Below are 13,613 nucleotides of genomic sequence, written 5' to 3'. Positions count from 1 at the left end.
AAGTGGTCGGTTTCAAGGGCTGCAATTTGGAGACCGAATGGTGCGTCACTCACATTTAGGCTACTTCTCATTGGTTGGGGACCCAAACACTGCTTATCAGAGACACAGATTTTATCCATCCAGATGTTCTCTTGTGGTGTTACTTGACATATTCCCAAGAGCAGCAAGTCTGATGCTTTGTTAGCTACCCCTCAAGAGACCCCTTTGACTATCAGGATATGCTAAAGGACTTCTCTTTTGTGAGGTAGGCTTTACTGCACAGACTGCTGAATATGCAATTACAATTAATAGACTATATAATCCATCATAAAACTTAAGTTATTCTTTCATGTATACATTTCCTCTGCGCCTCAAAGATGTGCATTAACAAACATTAAACAAGGCCCTTTGGTGCCTGGCGATGTATCAAAGAGTTATTTGGCAATTGATGTGTTCTTATTGGCAGCAAAATGAGACTGAAGAGAAGCCTGTTGAGTAGTAGAGCCAAAGACGTTCTTTGATAGTGGCAACCAACGTGGAAGCTTCTAAAGAATAATTAGAACAGTTTCCAAAATAGGCAAGTGAGAAAACGTAACATTGGTTCCCCAGTTACACACCTTCAACCATTAAACTAGAGTCTACCACTAATGAGAATCCAACTTATTACACACACCATGCTAACAAATCAGACAAACAGCCGACTACCACAGATCTAATCTAGAGGTGAAGGGAAGAGCCAACAACAAGCAGGAGACTAACCCACTCAAGCATCACCCATATCATGTCATGCCCCTTCCCATTAAAGGATAAGGATCTATTCTACAACAGTGAAACAGGTTTACAAGGATACATTACAATGCCTGAACTGCTTAGTTGGCAGCACTCGCACCTCTGTCAGACGGAAAAGATTTGTGTTTTATAGAAATCCTTCCAAATACACCATTTTAAAATGTTAGCTTTGAAAAGCAAAGTTTGATTACATAGGTCAACACGTCTATACAGTTTGTGGGCACTAATAGGCCAGATGATGTAAAAAACTGTACATGTACAATTAATGTAAACAAGTATTCTGCACAATGCTTACAAAGAGCTCAAAAATCAAAATGGTTTACATTTCTATATTAACCACTTCAATGCCCAAAGACAATTCCTTAAATGGAGAAATGTTATGCGTTATGTACCCCCAAACAAAAAGCCCCTGTGGCTAAAATTTTGAAAAGTAATACTGAAAGGGCTACCTCACCTTGAGCTAGGATTGCCCCAATCAGACAACTGTACTCTGGTAGACAACCGCTCAAGGGACATATTAAAATTTGATTTAGAGTTCCATGTTGCAAAAAACAAAAAAGAAAACATGGGGGGGGGGGGTGTCTTTCGTTGATGAATTCTAAACCAGAAATACAAGCTATTAATTCAAGGCACTTCATTTTAGTAATGGTTTGACATGTGCTGCTGTGCAGTTGAAGTAGAATTAAATAACATTTATGAAATTTAAACTAAGAATTTAACATTTCTGAAAGTTAACATACTTAATCAGAACATTTCAAAAACCTGGCATGGTTAAATGTCAGAAAAGTTTGAACCATACAAACTGCAAGCAAGTTGTGCGGTTTATGGATTGCATTCCTCTTATAAAGACATCTATCCATTTAAATGTTAGTGCAAGTTAGTATTCTTGTGGCTATTAAATTCCTAAAACAAAACTTACCTCCTTGTTAATTTTGAAGTTAATTTACTAAAAAGATTGGCAGATGCTCTACTTCGAGTCTGTGAAAGAGGTGTGGCTTCATGTGATAGGCTGGGTGATGCAGGTGGTCCATTGTAGGTTGCAGTACGTCGCTCTCTCGATTGCCCATGGAAAGTGCTACGAATGCCAGTGCCTCTCAGGAAGCGAATACGATCAGGTGTTGTTGAGCTGCTTATGCTGTGGGTGGACGCAACTGAAGTTCTTTGATCGGGAACAGTGCTTTAAAGAAAAAAGTCAAGTGAATGTACACAATACACAAAGAAACACTAGTGTTAGGACAGTTTTTCTGAAGTCAAACTAAGGGCTTAGTAAAACCATACAACTGAGACAGTACAAAACTCCACTCTTGGTAGAAGGCTGTACCACCTGAGTATTTAGAAGTTTTGACAGAGTAGCTAGGCTTTTCTTAGGAGGGAGAGGAAAGTAGGAAAGTACAAAGAACCTGTAGCATACAGATGGTTTAAAAGAAACACTTACACCCAGATGTATTATAAAATATAAGGTTTTATTAAAAATACAAATAGGCCAAGGTAAATCTTGGTGGGTAAGTACTTTGTCACAGAATCATAAGCACAGTGAAAAAATAATAATGCTCAAGGTACACAGACCAAAGCATAGACCTTGTTCAGAATAACAGTATTTCTAAGCAAGTCAGACTGAATACACATTTAGAACCGAAAACCCTAATTCAGGGTGCGCAAAACAAGTTACTTTTAGATTACTTCCAGTAATTCAATGGTAGTAGACCCTGTCAGACATGCAGTGACAATCAGACAAGAAATCAATTAACAGTTAGTACTTATTCTCTATACTCTGGCCTGGTGGGCAGATGTATAGAAGGCCAGCCTAGACTGTGACAAGGGTCCACAACAAGTACATACAATGGGAATCACAAATTACACAGACAGTATACATGAAAATATTTATGGCCAAATATCACTATGAAAACTGGTAGAAGTATCACAAAACACTAATAGCTTATATATACAGTCACTAGAGTAAGGAATAATACAAATAAAACTCCTGTAAAAGAAAGTGCAGATTAGTTAATGTACTACAGGTCCACATAGAATTAACACCAACTTCAAATGTCTTCCTCTGTAACTTACCCTCATACACTGATTCTTCCCAGGGCTTGGCAGGTCAACAGAAGGTCTGAAGTGGCTTTTCCCGCCGCCAGCCTCAGTTCTGGGGCCCATCGCTGGTGCAAGGACTCTCGGATGAAGAATGCACAAAAACACGATGCAGGACCCCTCTCAGGACTTGACTCGGGTGAGCTGTTCAGAAAATGGCCACTGCAGCTCGGCGACGCAAAAGGTACTTGCTTGTCGCGGTCAGACTTTGCCTCCTATCTCAGGTACCCTGGACGCTAGGACTCAAATTTCGGCAAGGTAAGTATTGTAGGACAAGCTTAGGATCCCCCCAAACTCCAGACCTCAACGAGGAATGGCATAAGCAGCCCAAAATCACAGCTGGTCAGCCACAGGACAATTCAGGGACACTTCGGATGGCTCTTCGCAGGGTACAGAGCAGAAGACGTCGAGTATGGATCTTCCCTCTGCTCTTCGGGTCGCAGCTCCCCAACAGGACTGCAGATCGGATTTTCATCGTTACAAAGGTCCAGCACTCTACTGAGGGGACTTTTCGGACTTTGTGTCTCTGGAGACCCAACAGGATTCCCACAAAGTTTCAGCAAAATTTCGGAATTCGGAAGACTGCACCGCACAATGGCTTGGGTTCCCAGGGTATTGCAGCCCCACAATGTTGCAGTGCGGCATGGAATGGCTCAGAATGCAGGTATTCGAGTCTAGTGAGTCTCACCAGGCTCTGGGTCAGGTTTGTCGTTTTGGGAGTCCCCAGGTCGCTTGAAAGGGCTACAGCAGGCTCAGGTTACAGAGTAGGCTCTCCGGTCGCTGGAAATCGTCTCAGCCGCTTTTCCTTCACCCTCTTCAGTTTTGGTTCCACCGGTAGACAGGTCTTCAGCTTCAAAGTCTGCAGTATTTGAAAGGAATTGCAGTGCTACTTCTGCATGCTCTCCCTGCATTTTACAAGGGGCAGTCTAGTTGTCCAATTGGGAGAGCTTAACCCCCCCCCCTCCCCCACAGGGTTTACTCCCCATTCAGGCAAGGAGGAAGACAAAGGGCTGTGGACATTTGGACTCCTCCCTCGCTTCCTGCCCTCACAGAGACTGGAGCCTGGGCGGGGAGCCCAGGGGACACCCGCCGAAGATCAATATCAAAGGCATTCCCTGCCCTGGATGTCAGGGGAAGGAGGACAAAAAACACTAAAATGGCAAAAACAACCAGACAGGGGCCATTCTAGTAAAAGGAGCACCCTTGGGTGCCTTTACTGCAGCTGTGAACACAGCCCGCAGTAAATATGCACTGAATTAGTAAAAAAGCATCACTGCCACCAGCCATTGAAGACAAGCTTGTCCCTGTAACAATTGTTTTAGTGTGAAAGGGGATACATTGCATCTCCTCAGCACTCCACATAAAGGTGGCATAAAGGTGGGGTGTGCTGGTTTCTCCCAAAAAAATGTAAAAGGGATCCAAATTACCTTTCTACCCTTGGGAACTGTAGTTCTCTCAACTTTAGCCAGACAAAATTAAAAGGTGAGCCCCTAGAGCAACCCAGAAACAGGCACATATTGCCAAAACGTTGTCAAAGAGGATAGTCTAAAAAATGACACCCATAAAAAAAGAGTAAAAGATTGTGAGTGTAGTAAAAGGTTCCCACTCACAGAAGTATAAGGACAAATAATCCACTAGTAAAGCAAAAAGTTCAGGTAACCAAGGAGACTAACGACAGTTTCAGGCACCTCCCTTGCTTCCTGCCAAACACACTGGAGCCACAGCCGGGTTTCAGTCCTGAAGCCCGCCAAAGGTAAAATGAACAAACTGGTTAAACCTGGTTTGGCATGCAGAGTAAAACACAAGAAAGACCCCACAAAAAAGAAATGGCGAAAAAAAGACGAACAGGGCCATTTTGACAAAATAGTCACCCATGGGTGCTACACTGCAGCTGATGGTTCAGTCTGCAAAACAGTAGAAAAATAAACCACTGCCAGCAGCCATTTAAATTAGTGTGGGTGACAAAATGTTACATGAGTAAATGGGAAAAGGGGCTAATTAACCCCCTCAGCACTCCACATAAGATGGGGTGTGCTGACCTACATCAAAAAAGTAAAGTCAATTTCACTTTACTACTCTTGGGAACAGTAGTTCACCCAAGAGAAGGTATTTAAACCTTAACAGAAATCTAAACTATTCCTCTGCGACACTGTATTGAAGGTGCTGTGTGTCACCTACACAAAGTAGATGCCTATGGAGTTTTCAGACTCCAAAAACAGATTAGAGAATGATATGATATGATATGGTATTTGTAACGCGCCTATCCAAATCAAATCAAAATACATTAGAGTGAGAAAAATGTCAATCACTCCAGGATAAAAATTGAAAAAACCTAAAGTCCAGCAAAAGAGCTGGGGGTCTCTAAGGTTGAAGGGGAATTAGCACAGAAACGACAATTCTCCCTAACAGTTTTTATAATTGTGGTTGCATATAACGTGATAGTATAAGGCTGTGCCACTTAAATAAGTACTAAGTTGAGTCTTGTACTGTCTCAGTTGCATGGGTTTACTAAGCCCTTTTTTGGACTTCAAAAGAACTGTTCTAACTGTGTGTATATCCCCTACCAAACCTGTTTCAGGGTGCCAGTGAAATGAAAAAAGTGCCCTATGCTTTCACATGGAAAAAAACAGTCTAAAGTAAAGTCACTTGACTACGGGAATAGCACATTTGTGGCAAGATTGCAACAGTTTTGAGTGAAACTATTGGCAAGTTACTACATAATTCGTTTTACCAATCTTGAAATCTAAATCTTACACAATTGTTTGCATCAATGGCTTACAAATATTAAGAATTAGGACTGTCCTAAAAATGTAAATGCCTACATAGCCAATTCGAAGCACAAACAGGATTTTTAAGACTTAATTTTCAAATTTCAAGTTATTAGAATCCCAAACCACATTGACATGCTTCCATTGTTAACAGATAATTTGGGAAATGTACCTTTTGTCGCCTCCATTTTGTATTACAGAGTGCCTGTCTGTGGCTGGCCGTTCACTGCAAACGTATGTATTTCGGCGGGACATTCCTCCAGAGGTAGCATTGTTCTACATTAAAAAAGAAAAAAAAACACTTAACAAATCATAAAATTACCCTGCACATATTACAGATTATGTGCGCGACAAGAGAACAGACTTCAAAGGAGTAAAAGGTTACTTTCCTGTAACAATTGTTCTCCAGCATGGGATTGGCATGGATTCACATGCTGAAGAAGAAAGAATACATAGCAGTACAATACGCAACCACGGGAGGTGTCAAGGCTCCACAGAAGCAATTACTCTTACCTCTGGAACAGGTTCACCTTCAAGCGAACAGGTTGCGTAGCACTGCTTGGCCGACCCTTGACTCCTCCCTGGAATCCCTGTTGACGCAGTAGAATCTTGTGAGGGTGTGCGTAGATCTCCACTTTGCAGCCCTGCAGATGTCCAGCAGGGGCACACCAGACAGGAACGCTGTTGTCGCAGCGATTGCTCTGGTGGAATGGGATCTCGGACGGTTTGCCAACCGATGAGTGTGATACAGCCGGAGAGCCACCTAGAGATGGAAGCCTTGGACAAGGCCTTCCCATGGTTCACAGGATCAAAGTTCAGGACCAGTTGAGACATCTTCCGAAAACTCTGCGTGCGACATAGAACTTCAGAGCACAAGCCACATCCAGCGAGTGCAAAGTCCTTTCAGCCAGCGACAAAGGCTTGTTGAGGTGGAATCCGGACAGAACCTTTGGCATGAAGGAGGGGTGCGTCCGCAGCACCAACCTTGTCGTGAAAAGTCAGGTAAGGCGGTTTGCAGGATAGGGCCTGGATGTCACCTACCCTCCCAACAGAGGGGATGGCCATGAGGAAAGCCTTTTCCATGAGGAATCCGATGCATGGGCTTGAAGGCCCCACCCATGAGCCTAGTCAGTACCACGTTGAGTTCCACGCTGGGGCAGGCGCCTACACCATTGGGCACGATCGAAACAGTCCTTGGAGGAACTCCTGGACTAGACAATGTGACCAAAGAGAAGACTGTCCTGGAGACCTGGTGTAGAGAGATCACCACCAGATGCACCATGATAGAGGCGTGCGCCAGCCCCACCTTGGCCAAGGACAACAAGTACGGAAGAATCTGCATGGCTGTGAGCCTCAGAGGATTGATCTTCATCCGGCACCGCGTCGCAAAACGCTTCCACTTGTGCCCATAGCACTTAAGAGTCAACAACGCTCTGGCCCTGGCAAGGAACTTCCTGCAGTCAGCTGGCAACTCGTAACCTCGACCCTGGGTCGTGATGCAGGATTGTGCCTCTCTTGGTGAGCAGATCCGCGACCAGTGGCAGCTTGACTGGGTGGTGATGGGCTAAGATCTGGGTACCAAATCTGCCTCAGCAACGCTGGGGCGACGAAGATCATCTTGCATCGGCACAGTTGATTGATGACTCATAGCAGGAGAGGCAACGGAAGGAAAGCGTACAGGAACAGGCCGTCCCACAGGAAGAAAAACGCATCCCGCATGCTCCTCGGCTGGTGGAACCTGCTGGGCAATTTCTAGCATTTGGAATTCATTGTCGCAAACCGATCGATCTGCGGTCTGCCCCACTTGCGGAAGAGGCGATGTGTTCTTGACTCCCGCCAGGTGACAAAGGGATGAGGAACATCTCTTGAGCGACAGCCCAGTGCCACAAGTCCTGTGCGCCTCTGGTAACCCCCACCAGTCCCCCAGGTTTCCTGATGTAGAACATTGTGGTGGTTTGTCTGTGAAGACCCTCACCACTTTGCCCTTGAGGGACAGAAGGAATGACTTGAGGGCCCAGAACACTGCCCGCAGCTCCAGGACATTCATGCAGAGATCGCTCTCCTCCAGCAGGCACAGGCCTCTGGCGTGGAGATGCCCAGTGTGGACTTCACAGCCCTCCAGGGACGTGTCTGTGGTGACAGTCTCCTGGTACGGGAGGTGGCTCAGAAAACCTGTGCCCCCGGCGATGTTGGAGCACACACTCCACCACACCATCATTCGACAGAACTCCAAGAACAACCTTGTATGCAACGCTTCCGGACACCTGGATCCACCAAGCATCCAGGAATTCCTGAAGGGGTCGAATCCACAACCTGCAGAGCCGGATCAGGCAGATGCACAACAACATAATTCCGAGTAGCGACTTGATTGTCCATGGTGGTCTTCAGTGCCAACAGTCGTTGCAACTTGGCCAGCAGGGCCTCAATCCTCTCTTCTGAGGGAGCCGCCAGGCAGGAGACAGGCCATGGCCCCCAGGAACAGCGTGTTCTGCGATGGTATCAAGCAGGATTTTGGATAGTTGGAGAAACCCAGATCTGTCAGCAGCTGGACGGTCCTTTGTGCGTTTGCTTCCCTTGACTTGGGCCAGATTTGATTTTTTGATTTTTGTACATTTATAATGCGAACCGGACAAATGCAATCGTAATTGGGCGCAGATATATCAACTGCCACTAGAATAGGTCTTAATCCACTTCATCATATGAGATTGAAAGACACCAGCTGAGGTACAGGAGAGTTCTAACAAAACAGATGGGTCTTCACGGCCTTCCGAAATGCCGGAAGGGTTTTATTCACAGATTTCTCCGAGTAGTTTATTCCATGCTCTTGGACCGTAAACGCTGAATCTGCGGTCCCCTTTGCTCATATACCTGGTGCAAGGTACATGAAGCAGATTTTGATCTGCTGAGCGCAATTGTCGGGTAAGAACATGCCTCCTGATTTTATCCGATGGATATCTTGGTCCTGTCTTGTTAACACACCTATAAACCAAGCAGAGTACCTTAAACTCAATTTTTACCCTATACGCCAGCCTAACCGCTGCATTTTGGGCCACCTGCAATCTTCGCAGCCGATAGGCCGGTATACCCGACAGCAGTGCATTTCCATAGTCTAGCCTCGAGTTGACCAGAGTGCCAATGACTACTGCTCTGTCCTCATTCGCAATGAATGGTAGGCTATGTTTCAATAGGTGTAGTGAGTGGACTGCTGCTTGCACCTTTGCACTAACCTGAGCTCCACTTCCCATGTTATCCTCCCAGACAGCCCACATTTTTTATTTTCCTTGGAGAAATTCAGCTGTGTCCCCAGAAACATGGGAAGTGTAAATGCTCCCTCTGCAGATGGTGCTTTGAAGCGAATAGTTCCTTCTGTTTTGCTGCCATTCAGCAGTAACTGGTTCACACAAATCCAAGCCTGTATTTCTTGTAGGCACCATTCAACTATTTTGTACGTCTCCTCTAGATTCTGTATCCTGAAGAACACCTGAGGGACATCTGCGTACGAGTGAAACTGTATGCTGTGCTTCCTCAGAATGTCCATGAGTAGTTTAACAAATTAAAAAGCAGTGGGGAGAGGGAGGATCCCTTCGGGACTCCAAAGCTTTGTAATACTGAATCGGGCAAGAAATCACCAAGTCAAACTCTTTGTTCTAGAGAGAAAAGATTCAAACCACTGAAGAGCTCGTTTCCCTACCCCACCCACTTCTCTGAAGTTTCAGCAGGGTCCCATTTTCCACCGTATCCAAGTCAGCAGACAGGTCCAACATGACCAGCAGGGACACACCTCCCTGAGCTGCCATCTCCAATAGACTGTCAGCAACGGCGTCTCCGTCCCAAAACCCGGTCGGAAGCCGGATTGCAGTGGATCCAGCAGATTCTCCCGATCCACATGTTCCTGCAGCTGAGCTGTCACAATTTGTTCCAGAATTTGATGGCCATGATAATCCTGGCACTGGCCTGTAATTCTGGAAATTCTTAGGGTCTAAATTCTTTTTTTAGCAGTGGCGTGCCCACAGATTTCTGTACTACCCCAGATGTAAGATTTGTGAACACATTTTGTGATAAATGGGGTAATATCTGGAGCTATTTGTTTAGCTACTGAAGATGGAATAACGAAACGTGCATCATTGGTTGCCTTACGCAACGAAGAGCTGCTGTGTCGATCGAAGTTGCTGGGTACGATGCAGGTAAAATTTCAGAGCTCTCTTGACATCGAGAGTATGCAGAACCTTTTCCGCTGCTGACGATGGTGTTGCAAAGAAGGTGGGTAGGACCATGGCAGAGTGTTTATGAAAAATCGTAGGAACTTTCGGGATAAAACTAGGACTTGTCGACAAGATCACCTTGTCCTTGAAGAATCTGAGATACGGAGGGTCTATGACCAATGCTTGTAACTCAGATTCGTCTAGCCGATGTTATGGCTATTAGAAAAGCCACTTTCCAAGATAGAAACTTCATGGATGCCGTAGCCATTGGCTCAAAAGGTGATTTCATCAAACCTGCAAGTACCAAGTTAAGGCTCCACGTTGGTGGAAAACGCTTAACCGTGGGAAACGTCCGAAACAAACCTCTCATGAAATGTTTAACCAATATGTCACTATACAAAGGCGTAGAGTTCCTCCTTCTTGTGAACCTAGAGATGGCCGCCAGGTGAACCTTTAGAGATGAAAGACAAGCCACTCCTCGCCAAATGTAACAGATACGGGAGGATCTGTTCCGGAGTAACTGAGGCTCCAATTCCGCCTGCCCTTGGCACCACACAGAATCTTTTCCACTTACTCCTGTAAGACTTGTTGGTGGACGTGGCTCGCGCAGCCTGTAATATTTTCCGACAGTCCGATGAATGGTCAAGGCCCCAAACTCCGAAAAGTCAAGAGCCAAGCTGTGAGGTTGTGACTGTTCGGGTCGTGATGCCACACCGTTCCTTCGTTCCGGGACAAGAGGTTGGGCCCTTTCGGGAATGTTATCGGGTGGTCCGCTGACAGATGGAGGTCGGAAAACCATGGTTGTCTCGGCCAACACGGCACTAACAGGATGACTCGGCACCTGTACCTGCGTATCCACTGCAGAGTCCTCCGTATCAGGGGAAACGGAGGAAAGCCATAGAGGAAATGTCCGTCCACGGGAAGGAAAAAGCTTCTCCCACTGAATCTTCCTGTGGCCATCTGCTGGCGTACATTTTGCACTTCTTGTTTGCCTTTGTGGCAAAGAGGTCCAGCGTCGTTTGTCCCCATTTTTGGAAGACCTTCAGCAAATGATCGTCGTTTATTTCCCACTCGTGAATCTGGTCCATCTTTCTGCTGAGCGAGTCCGCCTGCTCGTTTTTCACTCCTGGCAGATGGGCTATGATGGATACATCGTGCTTCAGCGCCCAGTGCCACACCCGAGCCTCGATGGAGGGTCCTGGACCGCGTACCGCCTTGCTTTCGCAAATAAAACATTAGTGGTATTGTCCGTCAGAACTCTCACTGTGGATCCCCTGATGTGAGGCACGAACGCTCTCAGGGCCCAGCGGACTGCTCTCAATTCCAGAATGTTGGTGTGTAGGAGAGATTCTTTCTGAGACCAGTGGCCTTGTCTCTGCAGCTTGCCCATATGTGCTCCCCAGCCGGTTAAGGACGCGTCCGTTAAAACTGTGAACTGGAATTCCGGGTCCTGCAGAGGCACACCCTTGGAAATATTCCGACGATTCCTCCACCACCGTAGGGTTGACATGAGTTCGACGTAGTCAGTCAACTTGTCTGACCAAAGGCCCTGAGACTGCGTCCAACGGTCTGCCAAAAACTGCTGAACTGGCCTCATGAAAAGGCGACAGTTGGGCACTAGATGAATGCAGGACGCCATAGCTCCCAGGATTGACGTACATTTTCTTACCGACAACCTGGAATTGATCTTCAGCTGGCCTGCCAAACGACTGAGCCTGGTAATCCTGTCGAGGGACGGTGCGACTAATTCCAGCTGGGTGTCGAACTGGGCACCCAGAAACAGTAAGTTTCTGGACGGCGTTAATGAGGACTTGTCGAAGTTTATCGCAAACCCCAATCGTTCCAATAGGCTCAATGTGACCTATAGACTGTCGTGCGTCGACGATGGGGAAGATCCCCTCACCAACCAGTCGTCGAGATACGGGTATACATGGTGGCCCTGCCTCCTCAGCCAGGCAACCACCGGAGCCAGGCATTTGGTGAACGTTCTGGGGGAAGATTTTAGTCCAAAAGGGAGAACCACAAACCTGAGGTATTTGTGTCGCAGACACACCGGTATGTGAAAGTACGCATCCTGCAGGTCCAGAGACGCTAGAAAATCCCCTTCTTGAACTGACCTTATTACCTCTTGGAGCATGAGCATCTTGAACTTTATGTCCTTCAACGACTTGTTCAGTTCTCGCAGATCTAGGATGGGACGCCATTTTCCATTCGGCTTTTTCACCACAAAGTACCGGGAGTAAACCCCTTGACCCCTTTGCGACGACGGGACGTGTTCTATAGCCCCCTTTTTTTTTAGCATAAGTGCTACTTCCTGCAGCAACACGCTCAGATGGGAATGAGCTACCCGCACCGGTGGAATATGCAGAGGGTCGCTTTTGAACTGCAGGGCATGTCCGTATTCTACGGTGTCCAACACCCATTGGTCTGTGGTTATCAGCTCCCATTCCTTGATGTAACATGATACTCTGCCCCCCAGAACGTTCCGATGTCTGTCATTGTTGACTCTTAGCTCGCTTATCCCTCGTCGACGAGAAACCTGCTCTTTTCTTAGGGGCTTGATAGTCCCAGCGCTGTCTAGCTGCCTGTGAAGCTCCTCTGTATCCTCGAGAGGAATATGTTGATCTACCGAAGGAACGGTCCCTGGAGGAGAACCTGGAGTTCCCTGAAGCTCCTCTGAAGGGACGAAAAGACCGGGAACCCTGACCACTCTGGAGAGCTCCCAAAGAACGCGCAGTGTCCGAGTCCTCCTTCATGCCCTTCAGGGCTTCGTCGACCTTCTCGCCAAAAAGGAGGTCTCCTTCGAAAGGCATATCCAGTACCTTGTACTGCACCTCTGGTCGAAAGTTGGTGCATTTCAGCCACGCCTGTCGTCGGACCACACCGTTCACCTGCTTGAAATCGGACTCTACAAGATCTACCGCGATGTTAATTGCATGATTTGAAGCTTCCTCACCTTCCCTGACTAGTAGCATAGCCGCTTTTCGATGTTCATCCGGAAGATGTTCAAGTATGGGTGCCAGCCGGTGCCACATTTCCCTGTCGTATGTAGCGACTATGGCAAGAGAATTGGCCGCCTTAACCGTGGTGGCACCTACAGTCAGGACCTTCTTGCCAAACGCATCTTGTCGTCTAGCATCACTTTCCGGCGGGGTCGTACACTTGTGTTGAGCCCTCGCCTTTCTTGCCGCCGATACCACAGAGTCAGGTGTCGGTTGAGAGGAAAGGCACTTGGGAGTAGAGTCCGCGGCCTTGAATTTCTTTTCCAGACGACCTTTAACCGCTGGCTCTGAGAAAGGGTGACGCATGGTTTGCAGACCTTCCTTCCACACATGTTCTAGGATGGGCACTGAAAACACTGATTTTCTCCTTTGACCCATGTGGTCGAAAAGAAAGCAATCTTTCTTTTCCTCTTCTTGTGCCAGACCAAATTCCTTGCAGGCTTTAGCCATCATGCTATGGAATGACCCCATATCGTCGGGAGGAGACAGCTGGGCTGGGTTCCTCGGCGTTTCCAACTCTATAATCGGACTCCCAGGTCGGATCCCTGGAGGGGGAAAGTGAGACTATTGACGACGCCCTGCTGCCTGACTCCGAATCCAACAGCTCCCCTTCCTCGCGGCGTGGAGCCGAGGGGCTTGCTTCTGGAGGATGGCGAGACGGGCCCGGGTCGTCGACGACCAATCCGGCCGGGGCTGTTTGAGGCAGTCTATCGTCTAGTGTCCGTATCAGAGATTGCAGTGTGGATAAGACTTCCAACGACAGAATCTATTATGGATCCAGC

At 47.0% G+C, this 13,613-nt stretch overlaps 1 protein-coding gene across 5 annotated transcripts in view; it reads right to left on the bottom strand.

The window, feature by feature from the left end:
- MARK3 (microtubule affinity regulating kinase 3) overlaps window positions 1–13,613 on the bottom strand; it is a 606,883-nt gene that overhangs the window by 63,334 nt on the left and 529,936 nt on the right. For 4 of the 5 annotated variants that reach the window (XM_069638126.1, XM_069638125.1, XM_069638123.1 and 1 more), the window contains exons 14-15: window positions 5,800–5,903; window positions 1,688–1,945 (exon numbers count right to left, since the gene is read on the bottom strand). In XM_069638126.1, the coding sequence (XP_069494227.1) occupies window positions 1,688–1,945; window positions 5,800–5,903 (362 nt within the window). Of the gene's footprint in view, window positions 1–252; window positions 525–1,687; window positions 1,946–5,799; window positions 5,904–13,613 lie in introns of those variants that run through there. The other variant, XM_069638127.1, reaches the window with a different exon arrangement.

The sequence above is a fragment of the Ambystoma mexicanum genome, chromosome 14 (genome assembly GCF_040938575.1).
Source record: "Ambystoma mexicanum isolate Mex_15411 chromosome 14, UKY_AmexF1_1, whole genome shotgun sequence".
In the NCBI taxonomy this organism is placed as follows: Eukaryota; Metazoa; Chordata; class Amphibia; order Caudata; family Ambystomatidae; genus Ambystoma; species Ambystoma mexicanum.
The sequence above is the reverse complement of the archived record's forward strand: the minus strand, read 5'-3'. Positions and strand labels throughout refer to the sequence as shown.